Source organism: Sorex fumeus, unplaced genomic scaffold, assembly GCF_029834395.1.
Source record: "Sorex fumeus unplaced genomic scaffold, SorFum_2.1 ptg000001l, whole genome shotgun sequence".
NCBI classification, from domain to species: domain Eukaryota; kingdom Metazoa; phylum Chordata; class Mammalia; order Eulipotyphla; family Soricidae; genus Sorex; species Sorex fumeus.
Window position 1 is genome coordinate 2984515 of NW_026606058.1, and position 16443 is coordinate 3000957.

Below are 16443 nucleotides of genomic sequence, written 5' to 3' on the forward strand. Positions count from 1 at the left end.
AGAGTAATAGGAACCAGTGGAGAGGAGTGGGCTTGGAGTGACTTTTAGTACACTGGGTAAAGGGCTTGGCTCGCACGCAACTCAGGTTCAATCCCCAGCCCCCTCTATGGTCCAGAACCCCACTAGAAGTAATCCCTGAGCGCAGACTCAGGAGTAAATCGTGGGCACTGCCAGGTGTGGCCCAAAAATCAAAACAGATTTTTTTTTTAAAAAAAGCTGAATGTCTTGGGCAGGTTTTACCTTCCCTAAACCACAGCTGTTGCAGTTACATGCGCAGAGCTACTTCATTCATCGCCTACTGGGACATCTTATTCCACACCCACCCAACAACAAGCCCCAGATCCTAACTCTGATAGAGAGACTGAGCTTCTCGGCCAAAATTTCAGGAGGTAGTTTACAAATAATCTGAAGTCCCCAGGCAGGCTCCTTTTATTTTAGCTTTGTTTTCTCCAACATTCACCCTGGGGTCTATTTGGATTTCTGTAAGGGGCCCATTGTGCTTATTCATGCTGACGTACAGCTAATGGAAATTCAATTTTAAGAGCAGACATAGATTGTTGAGTAATAACGCCCACAGCAATTACGAGCTACAGCATGCACGTGCGTGCGTACGTGTGTGTGTGTGTGTGTGTGTGTGTATGTGTGTGTTCGGCTTCGTTCCTTGTTTCTGGGCCCCGTCTGGAAGTGCTCAGGGACCATAGCAGTGTTGGGGATGGGATTGCCTACTTGCAAGGCAAGTGCCCTGCCTGCTGGACTTTAGCAGCCAAAACCTCAGTGGTGCAGTGGACACCCCATCTGTCCTGTACCCTAACAAAGAGAAAAACACCATCTCAGAGCACAATCTCTTTATTTCTGAGATAGAAATCCGACACGGGCCAGTTCTTTCTGTGTCCCAGTGAATTCCAACAAAGGAAGAGGCTGACCAGGCTCGAGACTGCCCTGGTCTACCGACCCCCAGCTTCTTCTCTTGATCTTCATGAAGACCAGAGCCTGGAATTTATGCTGCAACACAGGCCCCATCAGCCCGACCGTGGGAAGAAGCCAACAGCAGCGACGGCGAACGCGGACACTTGAGCAAGGGCACGTGTGCTGTCAGCAGGGCGCCCGAGAGCTCATGGCAAGCCGGATCGGGGTGTCAGCCTGTCTCTGCTCCTTGGCTGTCACTGCCCCGTGGGGGAGCAGCTCAAGTCCCCTGGGAGCTGCTGGGGGCTCTTCCCTGGGCACTCTGCTGGGCTAGCCAGTGCTTGTATCTTTTCGTCTTGGGCCTTTCAAAGTTCACCACCGACATCGGAACCCTCACAGTGTCAAGTCCGTTTACCTGCACACGCGGAACAACAAAATCCTGAGATACAGCCGGAGCAGTGTGAACAGCCCAGTCGCACCTGCTTGCATACCAGAGACGTCCAGTTCAATCCCAGGACTGCTGGGCCTGTGCAGCACTGGGCTGAGTGTGGCCAGGAGTGACCCCAGACATCCCAAGCAAACCTTGCCTAGGGGCTGCCCACCACACACACAGAAGGGAGAACACTCACCGTCACCTCACACCAGTACTCGCCCCTCCGTGTGATGGGCTCTTCCGGGAGCTTCAATGCGTGCGGGGAGACCACAACACCAAGCTGCAAAGAACAGGCAAGAGGAGCTCTGCATGCCTGGCACCACAACCGGCGGCCTCAGAGGGAGGGTTCTAGAATCTCCCCCCCCCTTTTTTTTTTTTGCTTTTTGGGTCACACCTGGCAATGCACAGGGGTTCCTCCTGGCTCTGCACTCAGGAACCACTCCTGGCGGTGCTCAGGGGACCATATGGGATGCTGAGAATCGAACCCGGGTCGGCCGCGTGCCAGGCAAATGCCCTACCCGCTGTGCTATCGCTCCAGCCCAACGTTCAACTTTCTTTTTTTAAAATTTTTTTTTTTTAATTTTTGGGTCACACCCGGCGATGCACAGGGATTCCTCCTGGCTCTGCGCTCAGGAGTTACCCCTGGCGGTGCTCAGGGGACCATATGGGATGCTGGGAATCGAACCCGGGTCGGCCCCATGCAAGGCAAACGCCCTGCCCACTGTGCTATTGCTCCAGCCCCGAATCTCCTTTTTGTGCCACACCCGACGGGGCTCAGGGATCACTCCTGGTGGGGTTTGGGGAACCACGTGGGGTGCCAGGGAAGGAACCTGGGTCGGCCATTCGCAAGGAAAGCGTTCTACTACATCTGTACTTCTGCTCTGGCCCCCAGGCTAGGTTGTCTTGAACAGGGATGAATAAAATGGGGGGGCTTTGCTGGGGGCTCACTCCACAGGCCGGCAAGAGCTCCAGAACTGGTGGCAGAGAAACTCAGTCCTGATTTCCCCGCAGGAAGGGAAAGGGATTCACAAAGGCAGATATGTCCTGAAGCCAAAATACATTAGCCACAGAAATAAAACTCTACAGCCAAACACAGTTCCTAACTAGAGAATGAATAAGTAAAACCACCAACTTTTCCCTGTTGGTTTTCAAATTTATGTTCCCAATATGAAAAAGTGCTCCTCGTCACTCATGATCAGGGAAATGCCTATCAAAAACAATGAAAAACATCTCAAAACAGGACTAGCCTTTCATTGAACCAGCAACACCATGTCTTGGCATCTTTCTCCAAAACATGTTAATTTCAAAAGATCTCTGCAAACCAATGTTTATCACCGCATTTAGTACAATAGCCAAGATACGACACAACCCCAAAGCCCAACTCTGGGTGAATGAATAAAAAAAGTTGTGGTATCTATACATAATGGAATACTATGCAGCTCTGATAAAGAACAAAAATCATGCAGATTTCCTTGAAATGGATGAGTCTGAGGATATCATGCTGAGTGAAATCAGTCAGAAGGAAAATGACTGACACAGAATGGTCTCTCACATGTGAGACTTGTAAGATGCACGGCAAAGAAGTAACAAAGCACCAGAGTCAACACAATGGGAGAACTGATCCATATAAGTGAGCTGGGGGGTGGCAGGTTGAAAGGGAGGGAGTTGGGGGTCTAGGGGAAGGGAGGAGGGTACACTGGTGATGGGTGTGATGTTGGATTATGTACACTTCACACTATTATAAATCACAGTAACTTAATCAATAGGGGGAAAATTGCTCTTCCCTAGGGTTGCTTCATTAATAATAATAAAAGCTAAAATTTACACACACGTTCACTGCAAAAACCGGATTTTTTAGAAAGCAAAAACATAACGAAATACTAAGAACCAAAATCTCCCAAATTTGCGTGCTCACTCCTGATCCTCAGCCTGAGCCCCTTCACGCCCACAACCTGCTCAAACCAACCAACCAACCAACCAACCAAGGGGCCAGTCCTGGCCACCAAGGGTTTAGCGGCTCTGGGGATACTCACGTTTCTGAGGAAGTGACGGGCAACTATTTCAGGGCTTAGTTCCCATTTGACGTTATTCTTCATCCCTACTTCCAGGTGGCAATTTTTTAGGAATTTCACTGTCTGAGAGAAATATACAGGGGAGAGGTGAGAACTGGTTCCCAGGAGAAAAAAAAAAAAAAACGAGAAAAGCGAGGCAAAGGCAGGAGGAGTGATTCCTGTCTGCAAGTGGCCAGACGAGAGGAGGAAAGGGCAAGATGGACAGGCTGAACTGACCAGGCCCCACCGTCTCCCGCGAAGCACCGGTGTTCTCTGTTTTGGGATGAGGATGGTGTGGGCCCCACCTGGCAGTGCTCAGAAGCTGCTCCCTGCTCTCGGTGATCGTGGTGCTGGGGACTGAACCGGGCACTAACCCCTGTACTATCTTCTCCTGCCCCAGAATGATTGCCAGAAACTATTTCGTCAGTATTTCTGGACTTCCCATCCTACCCCTACACCAGTAATGACTCCCAATTACAAGGGGAAGAAGGAATTAATAATCTGAGGAATCAAGACCCTTTTTTGGGGGGGGCCAGACCTGGCAGTGCTCAGGGCTTACTGCAGGGTTTGAGACCAGATTTGGTGCCGGGGTTGAACTGGGTGGGCCGTGTGGAAGGCAGGAGCCCCAGACCCTGCACTCTCCACCCCCAAGTCATTTTTATTTTTTTGCTCTTTTTTGGGGTCACACCTGGCAATTCACAGGGGCTACTCCTGGCTCTGCACTCAGGAATTACTCCTGGCCGTGCTCAGGGGACCATATGGGATGCTGGGAGTCGAACCCGGGTCGGCCGCGTGCAAGGCAAACGCCCGACCTGCTGTGCTATTGCTCCAGCCCCCCCAAGACATTTTCTAAATCTTGTCACATCCCTTTCTACCTCTACTAACACACTATGTAGGTCGTCCAGCTACACTGGTCTGCTTTTGGTTCTGGGCCACACAGGGCAGTGCTCAGGAATTACTCCTGGTCTGCAGGGGACCATACAGGATGCAGGGGACTGAACCCGGGCCGGCTTCATGCAAGGTAAGTGTCTGACCCGCTGTGCTACTGCTTTAACTCCTAGACTGCCCATGTGTCAATATATACTTTAAACATATTCACACTTTTTCTCCTTTAACTCCGGCAAGCTACCGAGAGTATTCGATATGCCAGACACAGTAACAACAAAGTCTCCAATGGAGACGTTACTGGGCCCGCTCGAGCAAATCGACGATCAACGGGAGGGCCTTTCTCCTTTAAAAAAACACCTTTCCCTGGAGCTAGAGAGATGGTCCAGGGATAAGGTGCTTGTCTTACATAGGCCAACACTGGTTCGCTCCCTGAGCACAGACAGAGAAGCACATCCAGAGCATGGGCTTCCCCCACCCCCAACACAAGAAGGAACAGCTCCCCCTCACCCCCCCGAAAAAAAAAAAAAACCCACACAAAAAAATGCAAAGAGAAACCTAAAACAAAATGTTCCCAATCCTTCTGGCCAAAAAGCCCTCTCCAATCACCCTAGTCCATTTCTGTCTGTGTCACCTTTTTTTTTTTTTGCTTTTGGGGTCACACCTGGTGATGCACAGGGGTTACTCCTGGCTCTGCACTCAGGAATGACTCCTGGCGGTGCTCAGGGGACCACATGGGATGCTGGGAATCGAACCCGGGTCAGCCACGTGCAAGGCAGACACCCGACCCGCTGTGCTATTGCTCCAGCCCTGCAGATGTCATTTCTACTGTATTTTTTTGGCTTTTTTGGGTCACACCCGGCTTTGCACAGGGGTTACTCCTGGCTCATGCACTCAGGAATTACTCCTGGCGGTGCTCAGGGGACCATATGGGATGCTGGGGATCGAACCCTGGTCGGCCGCTTGCAAGGCAAACGCCCGACCCCTGTACTATAGTTCCAGTCCTCTGTCATTAAATTTTATTTTATTTTTTTGCTTTTTGGGTCACACCCAGCGATGCTCAGGGGTCACTCCTGGCTCATGCACTCAGGAATGACTCCTGGCGGTGCTCAGGGGACCAAATGGGATGCTGGGAATCGAACCCGGGTCGGCCGCGTGCAAGGCAAACGCCCGACCCGCTGTGCTCTCGCTCCAGCCCCTCTACTGTACTTTTTGGCCTCTCCAGGATATATTCCCAGAAGTGCCGCTGCTCATTCTGACTTTCTGGCCTGTATCCTCAAGCACCAGTTAATAACTAACCAATCACTTTCTCATGTGTCTGTATTCCCTCCCACAAGCCTGTCAACACTTCTGCAGCCCCGGCTCTTCCTTTCGCTTCAGCTGGGCTCCCTGGTATCCAGGCTGGGGTCTCCCAGGAGGTCTCCATACCTCTGACGGCTGTCACAAGACTTCCTGCCCTCCCCGCTGGGTCCACCACTGGAGGCTTAACTCAAAGGTCTCTCAGGAAGCAGCCCGGGACTCCTGTAGATTTCCAATAAATATTACGTTCTACTCACCGCCTCCCCTGCCTTGGTTTGGATTTTCTCCAATTTTCCTTTCTGTCTCATCTAAAAAAAGAAATAATGGAAGAAAATGTTTAAATACTCGTGGTATATATGCACAAATGCCTTTTTTTTTTCACTTTTGCTTTTTTGGGTCACACCTGGCGAAGAACAGGGGTTACTCCTGGCTCTGCACTCAGGAATTACTCCTGGCGGTGCTCGGGGGGCCATATGGGATGCTAGGAATCGAACCCGGGTCGGCCACGTGCAAGGAAAACACCCTTTCTTATGCTTGGCACAGGCTGTTGTGAAATCTCATTTTTTTTTTTTCTTTCTGGGTCACACTTGGCGACGCTCAGGGGTTACTCCTGGCTCATGTACTCGGGAATGACTCCTGGCGGTGCTTGGGGGACCATATGGGATGCTGGGACTCGAACCCGGGTTGGCTGCGTGCAAGGCAAACGCCCTACCCGCTGTGCTATCGCTCCAGCCCCCGAAATCTCATTTTCTACCACACCTCCGTACTTATCAAAGGAAAGGAGGTGCCAGTAGAAGTCTTCAGGGTATTTTGTTCTGGAGTGAATAGTGCATCGGCCAGGGCATTTGCCTTGCAAGCTGCACACCCAGATGTGATCCTGGAACCCCATATGGTTCCCTGAGGCTGCTGGGACAGATTCCTTAGCACTGCTGAGTATGGCTCAAAAAACCCAAAACCAAAACCAAAATAAATTAAAAAATCTTCAATTGTTTTTTTTTTTTTTGGGGGGGGGGGGCTACACCCAGCCCTGCAAGGCTCTGTGCTCAGTGATCACTGTGATCAGTGCTAGTGGTGCTGGGGGACTGACCTCGCCCTGGCCGCACACCCAAAGGGCCTGAACTCAGTACTCCCTCCTCTGGGCAGTGACCTTCAGTGCTCTTCCTCCTTCAAGTCCCTTTTGAGCTCACCAATCTCTCCTCTTCAAACAGCTGCTTGTTTTCAGGGGACGCGTATACGGCCAGTCCTTGGGGCAGCAGCCGGTTCCGGCCCAGCGATTTCTTCACGGACACCAGGTCGCCCCGGACTCCTAGTTCTGCAGAGGAGATCCTGGATCAGAACCGGGCAGGAGGGGTGGACCGACCCGAGGGCTGATGCTTCCGAGAACCTTACTGCTTGTAACGGCATTGACAATCACTGTGTTTTTTTGGAGGGAGGCACACTCCGGGGGTGCTCAGGGCCTGGGGAACCGCATGGGGTGCCGGGATCGAGCCCCCCAGCTGCGGGGCGCCAGGCCCCGTGCACTGCGGCTTCTCCCGGCTGCGGGGAAGGTGACGTTCCCCTGCCCCGAGGTCCCGATCGGGCGCAGTGTCCGAGCACCCTCGGCCGCTCCTACCGTCCACGGACCGCGTGAGGATGAGGTCCAGGGTGCCCTGCGGCCGGTGCTTCGTGTCCTCCACCAGCCGGTACACGCGATGCCGCCGGTGCAGCCGCGGCGTCCGCCCCTCTCCGGCCAGCGGCACCTTCCACCAGCGCTCCACGATCACTGTGTCCTGGGGGAGGGCGCGGGGGCCAGCGCGTGAGTGCGGGGCTGGGGGGCGGGGGGGGAGCGCGGGGCACCCGGCCCGGCCCTTACCCGGCTCTGGGAGAGGCCGAAGTCGCGCGCCAGGCCCGGGCTGGCCGCTCCCGGCCGCGGCCCGAGCAGCTGCCTCCCGGCGCCCGCCCGCAGCAGAGCGCGGACCACGGCCGCCGCCATGTCCCCCGGCGCGCAAGGACCCCGCGGCTGCCCGCGCCGCGCCCGAGCGCCGAGCCGAGTCGGGACGAGCCGAGTCGGGACGAGCCGAGCCGAGACGAGCCGAGTCGGGACGAGCCGAGCCGAGACGAGCCGGGACGAGCCGAGCCGAGACGAGCCGAGTCGGGACGAGCCGAGCCGAGACGAGCCGAGTCGGGACGAGCCGAGCCGAGACGAGCCGAGTCGGGACGAGCCGGGACGAGCCGAGCCGAGCCGAGTGGGGACGAGCCGAGTCGGGACGAGCCGAGTCGGGACGAGTCGAGCCGAGACGAGCCGGGACGAGCCGAGTCGGGACGAGACGAGCCGAGCCGAGCCGGGACGAGCCGAGTCGAGCCGGGAGGAGCCGAGTCGGGACGAGCCGAGCCGAGCCGAGTGGGGACGAGCCGGGACGAGCCGAGCCGGGACGAGCCGAGAAGAGTAGGGACGAGCCGAGCCGAGCCGGGACGAGCCGAGTCGGGACGAGCCGAGCCGAGTGGGGACGAGCCGAGCCGAGCCGAGTGGGGACGAGCCGAGTCGGGACGAGCCGGGACGAGCCGAGCCGAGTCGGGACGAGCCGAGTCGAGCCGGGACGAGCCGAGCCGAGCCGAGCCGAGCCGAATGTCGGGTTGGCCGAGCCCAGGCAGCCGAGCGCCGGGAGGCTGGTCGCCGTTGCTGGTTCCGTGGTCCATGCACTTCCTTTAGCCCGCTCGGTGGCCGGGCCGGGCCCAGAGAGCCACAGAGCGTGCAATGAGCGCCAGTTGGGCCGACACCAGGAACGACACGGCTGACCTCTGTGCTGGCTTCATTCCGACTTTATTTTTGCTTTTTTTTTTTTTTTTAAATTTTTGGGTCGCACCCGGTGATGCACAGGGGGTCGTTACTCCTGGCTCTGCACTCAGGAGCTACTCCTGGCGGTGCTCGGGGGACCCTATGGGATGCTGGGAATCGAACCCGGGTCGGCGGCGCGTGCAAGGCAGACGCCCTCCCCGCTGTGCTAGCGCTCCAGCCCCTCATTCCGTCTTTGGCAGGAAGGTGTCAGGGGCCCGGGCTCCCCCCGCGGTCCCCCCAACTCCAGCACTGACAGCTGTCGCTCCACTCTGGGCCACTGTCAAGTGCTGCAGGTGGATTCCCACCCACTCCGGCGCGTTTGAGCCAACAGGCAACGAGGACTGGGAATCACAAGGGCCAACGCCCTCGAGGGGAAGTGGGGAAGCAGGCGGGGTCCGAGAACACGGGTTGGGGCCAGAACGATCCTCGATACTCTATGCTCTGAGCATCTCGACCTCGCTCCAAATCACACTTCCTTGCGCCTGGAGAACTTCAGTTTCAGTTCAGTTTTTTTTTTTTTTTTTGGTTGTTGCTTGTTTTGGGGCCACATCGAGCGGTGCTCTGGAGTTACTCCTGGCAATCACTTTTTTTTGGGGTGGGGAGGTGGGTGTGGGTGGGCCGGGCAACATGGGATGAGAGCTATAGAGTCCGGTGACCTCCATTAAAAAGGATTTTTTTTTTTTTTTTGCCTTTTGGGTCACATCTGGCATTGCACAGGGATTATTCCTGGCTCATGCATTCAGGAATTACTCCTGGCGGTGCCCAGGGGACCATATGGGATGCAGGGAATCGAACCCGGGTTGGCCGCGTGCAAGGCAAACGCCCTACCCGCTGTGCTCCAGCCCGAAAATGTTTTTAATTGCGGTAACATGGTTTGCAGTGGTAGCAAGTTAGGCTTTAGCTTCACAATGCTACTGCAGTACACACTGATCAACGGAAGTGCCAATTCCCCTCCCAATTAGGGTGCTTCTCCTCTGCCCTATTCGCTCTCTCACCCTCTCCCCCATTGATAAACAACTTAGTTGTCAGATTTATTCATCTCCTCACTCCCCTTCCTCCTACCCCCTTTCTCCCACCTCTCCTGGAAAATTCAGAGCTCATCTTCCAAATAATCTGAGCCCCCGAACTGCCCCAACTGCAGTCTATTCTATTTAGGTTGATGAGAACTCTATTCTTTTGGGGACCAGATCTATAGGACAGTAAGTAGGGTCTTTGTCTAAAAAAAATCTCCTATTCTCCAGCTGAAAGTGCTCCAATCTACATGGCCTCTTGGCTGTCTCTTGAAAAACATCTTCTGACATGTTACGTTATATATCTAAATTATATATGTGTATACACACAAAATCTCCTGCCCTGTGCCAGCCAGGCTGTCTTCACTGGGGCCCCTCGGAGGTGGGGGGGTGGGTTGAGTCTCCCTCCCCACCCCAAGCAGAAACCCGGCAGCCGAAAACCTCCAGAACCCAAACACAGCCATGCTCAAGCCACTCTCCACATGCTTGGACGAGCCTCACACATGAAGGAACTGGCAGAGGAACCCAGGTATGCAGGACCTGTGGCTGAGATCTCCAGGCTTGCTCGGATCGGGATTGCTCCCCCTTCACCCAGATCCCCAGTTTTCCAGCAGCTTGGCAGTCACACCTATAAACTGCCCCTGGCGCCATGTAATCTCATCAACGGCCAAGATGCAGAGGCTATAAAACAAAGCTCCCAGAAGAGGGCGATGCAGTTTCTCCCTCTCACTACTCAGAGTATCCCGCCCACACGATGGAGCCTGGCAAGTTACCTGTGACGTTTTTGATATGCCAAAAACAGTAACAATAACGGGTCTCATTCCCATGACCCTGGAAGAGCCCCCAATATGCCACAGGGCTACACTAGCACGGGGCAGGGAGAAATGGAGATGTTACTGGCACCCGCTCAAGCAAATCCATGAACAATGGGACAAGTGATACAAGTGATACACACACACACACACACACACACACACACACACACATCTCCCCACCCAATGGACCCAGCCCCAGCACCACTGCCCAACCACCACCACGCTCCAGGATGCTTTCTGGACTGCGTGGCTGCAAAGCGGCTGCGTGACACAGTGTAAGACACTTCCTACCCATTTATGCCTCCCGGAGAGCCTGGCAAGCTACCGAGAGTATCCTGCCTGTGTGGGCAGAGCCTGGCAAGCTTCCTGTGGTGTATTTGATATGCCAATACAGTAATGAAAATAGGTCTCATTCCCTTGACCCTGAAAGTGCCACCAATCTTTGGGAAAAGATGAGTAAGAGGCTGCTGAAATCTCAGGGCTGGAAGAGAGATATTACTGGCACCTGCTCAAGTAAGTCAATGATCAATGGGATAACAGTGATAGTGATATATATATATATATATATATATATATATATATACATACATATATCACTGTCCTCCCGTTGTTCATCGATTTGCTTGAGTGGGTCCAGTAACATTGTGAAACTTTACTGTGTTTGGCATATTGAATATGTCACGGGGAGCTTGCCAGGCTTTGCCATGTGGATGAGATACTCTTGGTAGTTTGCCGGGTTCTCTGAGAGGGGCAGAGGAATCGAACTTGGGTCAGCCATGTTGGCTGCATGCAAGGCAACCGCCCTACCCACTGTGCTACCTCTCCAGCCCATATATATACATATACATATGTATATATATATATATATTTGGTTTTAGGGCCACAGTCAGGAATGCTCAGGGATCACTCCTGGCAGGGCACATTTTGGGGTACCAGGGATCAAACTGTGTACAAGCCAACTGCCCTCCCAGCTGTATTGCTCAATATTTTTGTTAAGATCCAACGTTTCCTTAAAACTTGGGCGAAACTTAACCACAAACTTGTCTTTCTATATCGGGAAAAATTATATGATCCAGTCCAGTGAATTTTCACGTGGCAATGGGACAGAGATGGTCGTGTTTTTTAGATCGGGCGTGAGCTATTTTGCTATGACTCCATCCAGCAGCCCCTGGATAATGAATTTCCATTAACTTTGCAAAGGCAATGCTCCTATCCTATGAGTCAAGAAAATGTTTCTCAATGGGTATCACCCCTAGGTTATTAAAGGCAGGGATGATGGTAAAATCACAGAGTAGGAATCAGGAACAGCAGGTCAGATGCCGAATCTGGCCCTTAACGAACGTCTCCTCTCATTAGAGAGCAACCAGCCCTGTAAATCGCTTAATTTTAGGGGAAGCTGCTGTGTGTGTGCCACAGGGTGTAGTTTGGGTATTCAGGCATGAGAGGTATCAACTGACACACATGCTGAATACTTGTGAAGGAAGGGGTCTGTAGTTATACAGGCGCCTTGGTTAAGGGGGCAGAGTGGGGCAGGGCCGCCCTTGGTCTGTGTCACAATACCAAGCTAGGTCACAATGTCACCAGTTTGCCTGAATTCGTGCCACCCACCTCTGAACTTCACTTTGCCAAAGGGAGGCACTGCACTGAGAAACTGCCTTGTTATGGGCAGGAAGCAGAAACCCAAGAACTTGGCCAAATGCTGGAGCTGGGCCTTGAACGCCTCCTGACCTTCCCAGACAGCAAGCAGGCCTTTGCATTACCGAGTTTTAGGGGAGGCGGTGTGTGTGTGTGAAGGCACCCGAGGTCTAGGTCGGGTGGGTGCAAAATGTTCAGGCGCGGATATTTACCGACCAGCACAGAAGCTATCCCTGCCCCTGGCAGAACCCTAAAGTGAGCAGCAGTTCAACTACTTGGTGGAGGGGGTTCGGCAGGGTGGGGCCGGGTGGGACTGGGTGACACAGGGCTGGCCGTGGTCTGTGTCACAGTGCCAGACTAGGTCACAATTGCACCAGATTGCCTAAATTCCTGCCACCAGCCTCAGTGTCACTTTGCCGCAGGGAGGCACTGAACTGAGAAACTGCCTTGTTCCAGGTCCCCCTCCACCTACACCCTTTCTTATATCAAGAGGGGAAAAACACGGAACTATCTCTACCCACTGTGGTCACCGTTTGCCTATTATCTCTACTGCTACAAATACCGGGTCACCCTCCGGGAAAAGATGCTACCTTGTTGGCCTTGTTGTAAAAGGTAACTTTTATCTCTTTATAACAACAAAAGCTTCAGGGAAAAGAAAACTTGAAAATATCCCAAGAGGGAAAAGAGAAGAGCAAAACAGGGTGAAAAGCTGGCATGGATCGTTTCCTGTTTCTTTTTTCTGCTGACCTGGGAAAATGAAAACGGACTGATCCATCAAGAGACAGCATAAAGTCAGAACTTGGGCCTATGCTGTAAATTATTTTGAATTTTATTATATCAAAATATATTTTAAAATGTTGAATATATATTTTATGCATAACAATTAAGTCTTATTTAAATTAACCTGAAATCATAAGCCTTGATCGTCAGGCTCAGAAACGAATTTTTGTACTTTTTCTCCCCCTAACCAGCATCACTTATAAGGAAGAGGAAGACTTGACACTCCGGCCCCGTTGCTGCCTTCAGTGCTCCTGAGTCCCTAGCGGGACTCCGGGCGGGTGGAAACACTGAGCAGGGTGACCAGGATCAACTTAAGGAATTGTATTCAGTAAGTGGACCGGGAGGCAGCACTGGAACCAGACAAAGATGATGAGACTTGGAGCTCGGGTGTAAAAGGAACTTGGAAATGTTCTTGGTGGTAGCGCACTTTCCTTGAATGTGAAAGGTTTCTGGGTTCAGTCCCTGGAGCCGCTGAAAAACGAACTTTGCTTTTATAGACAAGGATGCTGGTCCAGCATTTTAAATCAAGGTCAGAAGAGCTGATGGTCAAAGGAAGAAAAGGAAACGGGCAGGCTGCTGGGACAGAGTGCTGTTTAGACGCCAGCTGGGGCTGGAACCCAGACCAAAACTTCACCTTGCACCGTATTATAAAAAACAACCCGCCCACCCCCCAAAGAAAACACAAAAACCCCAAACCTACCTATGTACAAACCTTGGCATTTTAAATGATAAGTAGAATAACTTAGAGAAAATAATGAAGGGAAAATGGGAGAGTGGATCAGTGTGGTGGTAAAAATAGATGATGCAATGTGTCTAAAAGTTCTGATAGAATTGTCACGTTCTGAAAGGTTTTCACACCTGTGTGCTGAGGTTATCAGGCAGAAACCCTGCCCAGCTATTGGGAACTGCAGTGTAGACATGGAGTTATAATTGCGGAACACATGACACCTTGGTTCAAGACGCCCAAGTTAATCTGTTCTGAGGACCAAAGGAGCATGGAAGCAGATTATTGTATTTCCACTTCTTTTCCAGGCTGGGAACCTGACGGTGCTAGCTTCTGATCCCCTGCTCCACAAACACCCGGTGCAGTTAGACTTCCACTTCCGCCTCACCTCCAAGACCTCTGCCCATTGGCACGGCCTTCTCTGTGACCATCGACTCTTCCTGGATATCCCTTATAGGGCCTTGGATCAAGGCAACAGGGAAAGGTGTGCTGGGAGAGAGAACAGGCAGAGGAAGAGGTCCCACTCCTTTATTATGTCATAATAAGGCAGTGGGGCTGGAGCGATAGCACAGCAGTAGGGCGTTTGCCTTGTGCGTAGCCGGCCCTGCAGAGCCGGGTTCGATTCCTCTGCCCCCCTCGGAGAGCCTGGCAAGCTACCGAGAATATCTGGCCTGCAAGGCAAAGCCTGGCAAGCTCCCCGTGACGTATTCGATATGCCAAACATAGTAACAAGAAGTCTCACAATGGAGACGTTACTGGGCCCGCTCGAGCAAATCAAAAAACAACGGGAGGACAGTGCGACAGTGCTACAATAAGGCGGTGGGTATGTGACCACCGGGGGTTGATTCCAGAGCTGGCCATCAAGCCTCTGTTGAACTTGCACTCAAATTCACAAATACTGAAGTGGGGACACACAAATAATGGGTGGACAGGAAGTGCTTTCCAGCTGTTTTATGAAGGAGCCCCTTCTCCGCAGGCCCATTTCATGGCATGCTCCACTCTTGGCTTCAGAGAAAAGTGTCAAAACTAGGTAGCGGATTTCCAGGAAATACTGACCCGTATGTAGATCTTTCTAGATCTTGAGAAAATATTTCACTAACGGTTTTCCTCTCTAACCCCTAGTTTGACCGCGACCTTAGAATATGTGGAGGAGAAGACCAGTGTGGACTCCGTGTTTGTAAACTTCCAAAACAACCGGAAGGACAGAGGTAGAGATTGTCCTGACCTTTAGTGCGGAAGCAAGTTGACGGCACCTTTCCCTTAAGATACCCCCTCCTGACTCTTTAAATGCCTCTGAGCATTTCAGGGATGTCAAATCCCTAACCCCACTCTACACCATCAAGTAGTTTAATCGTCTTAGTTTCAAGTTTAAAATAAAGTTCAGATGGGATGACTCATCATAAAGCTAAGCGCTAGAGCCTAGGGTGGTTAGAACTTTATACTCCAAAGCACATTCTCCTAACACTGTGCTCCTTTCTCCGCAGGCAGCCGTTTCTTAGTGGAATAAGCGGAATTACCAGGGGGAACTAAAAGCCTGACCCTGCAGCACTGTTCTAATTGGTTCTTTTCCTTCCACAGGCGCCCTGCTAAGAGCCTTCAGCTACATGGGCTTTGAAGTTGTTAGACCAGGTCATCCAGCTCTCCCTCCCTGGAACAATGCCATCTTTATGGTATATCCACTTGAAAGGGACCATGGCCACCTGCCCAGTGAGCCTCCCTGAACGTGCTGATTCGGGCTTGGCACCTTGAATAACTGGGAACAAAGGCCCAGGGATATGATTCAGAACACCTTCCATCCTAGGGATTAAAGGGTAGTGCAATCCTTCACTGTGTTTTTTTTTTTCCTTTGGGGGATGGGAGGGGGGGAAGAGAATGAAGATTATCTGAGTAGAAAAATGAGCCTTATGAAGAGAAATTCACTGAATAATAAATATTTCAGAACTGAAAAGATCTGAGGGGCCTGAACTTGAGGAATTAGGGACTCAAGGATTTTGGGTTCCTATTATCTTCCATCTTATGCCACAGTCTTTTTTGGGGTGGGTGCTTTTGAGTCACACCTGTAGGTGCTCAGTTTACTCCTAGACACCACTTAGGGTGATCAAACCAGGGCTGGCAACACGCAAGGCAAGCACCTGAACCCTGTACTGTCTGGCCCTCAGAAAGACTTAAGTCTTACTGGGAAAGCTGTTATCTATATTATGTGGTTTCAATCTGAGACAAGTGCTAATATCCTTGGAAAGGGGGATGACTCCTAGGACCACCACCAAAGAACACACTGGGGGAGCAGCAGAAGAGTTGGGGGTTGTGCTTCAATAAGGAACCCAACAGAATGGGATGTACACTGCTGAGATGGACCTAATGGCCACATAAAGGAACATGTGTTTATTTTCTTTTCGGGTCACACATGGCGATGCTCAAAGGTTACTACTGGCTTTGCACTCAGGAATCATTCCTGGCAGTGCTCAGGGGACCATATGGGATACTGGGACTCAAACCCGGGTCGGCCGCATGTAAGGCAAACAAACGCCCTACCCGCTGTGCTATTGCTCCCGCCCCAGGAACATGTATTTATACAGTCATAAACTGCAGGTAGGAACGCATCACCAACTCTGCAGTGCAGGAATTCCTGAGTGATTTCTCGGGGATTCTCTCTAAGAGCAGACGCACCGAGGAACTGACAAAACTGAGAACTGGCCTGGCACTGTGACCCAGGTGTAGAACAGCCCCACTTCTAGACCATATTTTTTTCGGCGAGTGGACTGGTGAACCATGGTAGCTAGGATGACCAAGGGCAGTGCTTGATTCTGATGACTCAGTTCAAAAAAATGAGTTTGCTGTGCTCATTACGGTTTCATTTATCCTTAAGCAACTCATTTGCCATTCTGCCACCCACATTACTAGACACTGACAAAGTTGTCACTGTGTTCTCACAAGGTGGTCCCACAGACTTTGTAAGGAAACAGGCAAAATAACTATGGAACTCTTCTTGAAACCAAGGTTCATAGACTCCGAGTCCAGGAGTCCTTTCTTCCAAATATTTCGGGTGATATTATTTACACAGATTAATCCAAAGCTGGTTCTGGTTCTTAGTTA

General features: G+C 52.0%; 2 protein-coding genes across 2 annotated transcripts; one reads left to right on the forward strand and one right to left on the reverse strand.

Annotated features, from left to right (window-relative positions):
- Positions 1 to 830: 830 nt before the first annotated feature.
- On the reverse strand, positions 831 to 7558 carry MRPL9 (mitochondrial ribosomal protein L9). The gene is made up of 7 exons (XM_056118714.1): positions 7424 to 7558; positions 7184 to 7340; positions 6759 to 6883; positions 5829 to 5879; positions 3370 to 3471; positions 1533 to 1616; positions 831 to 1318 (listed from the first exon to the last, which is right to left on the reverse strand). Exons 1-7 carry the CDS (start codon positions 7541 to 7543, stop codon positions 1184 to 1186), a joined length of 774 nt encoding a protein of 257 aa, XP_055974689.1. The 5' UTR covers positions 7544 to 7558; the 3' UTR covers positions 831 to 1183.
- On the forward strand, positions 7542 to 15200 carry OAZ3 (ornithine decarboxylase antizyme 3). Its single transcript, XM_056113569.1, is given in 6 exon segments — positions 7542 to 7996; positions 12818 to 12878; positions 12880 to 12954; positions 13659 to 13834; positions 14473 to 14558; positions 14929 to 15200. Coding segments are annotated over 6 exon segments (996 nt in total). The 3' UTR covers positions 15072 to 15200.
- Positions 15201 to 16443: the final 1243 nt, after the last annotated feature.

Coding starts and splice junctions, on each gene's coding strand:
- MRPL9 (XM_056118714.1), bottom strand. CDS start 7,543: ATGGCGGCGGCCGTGGTCCGCGCTCTGCTGCGGGCGGGCGCCGGGAGG. Junction 3,472..5,828: donor AAACCAAGGCAGGGGAGGCG/GTGAGTAGAACG, acceptor TATTTCTCTCAG/ACAGTGAAATTCCTAAAAAA. Junction 1,319..1,532: donor AGTACTGGTGTGAGGTGACG/GTGAGTGTTCTC, acceptor CCGCGTGTGCAG/GTAAACGGACTTGACACTGT.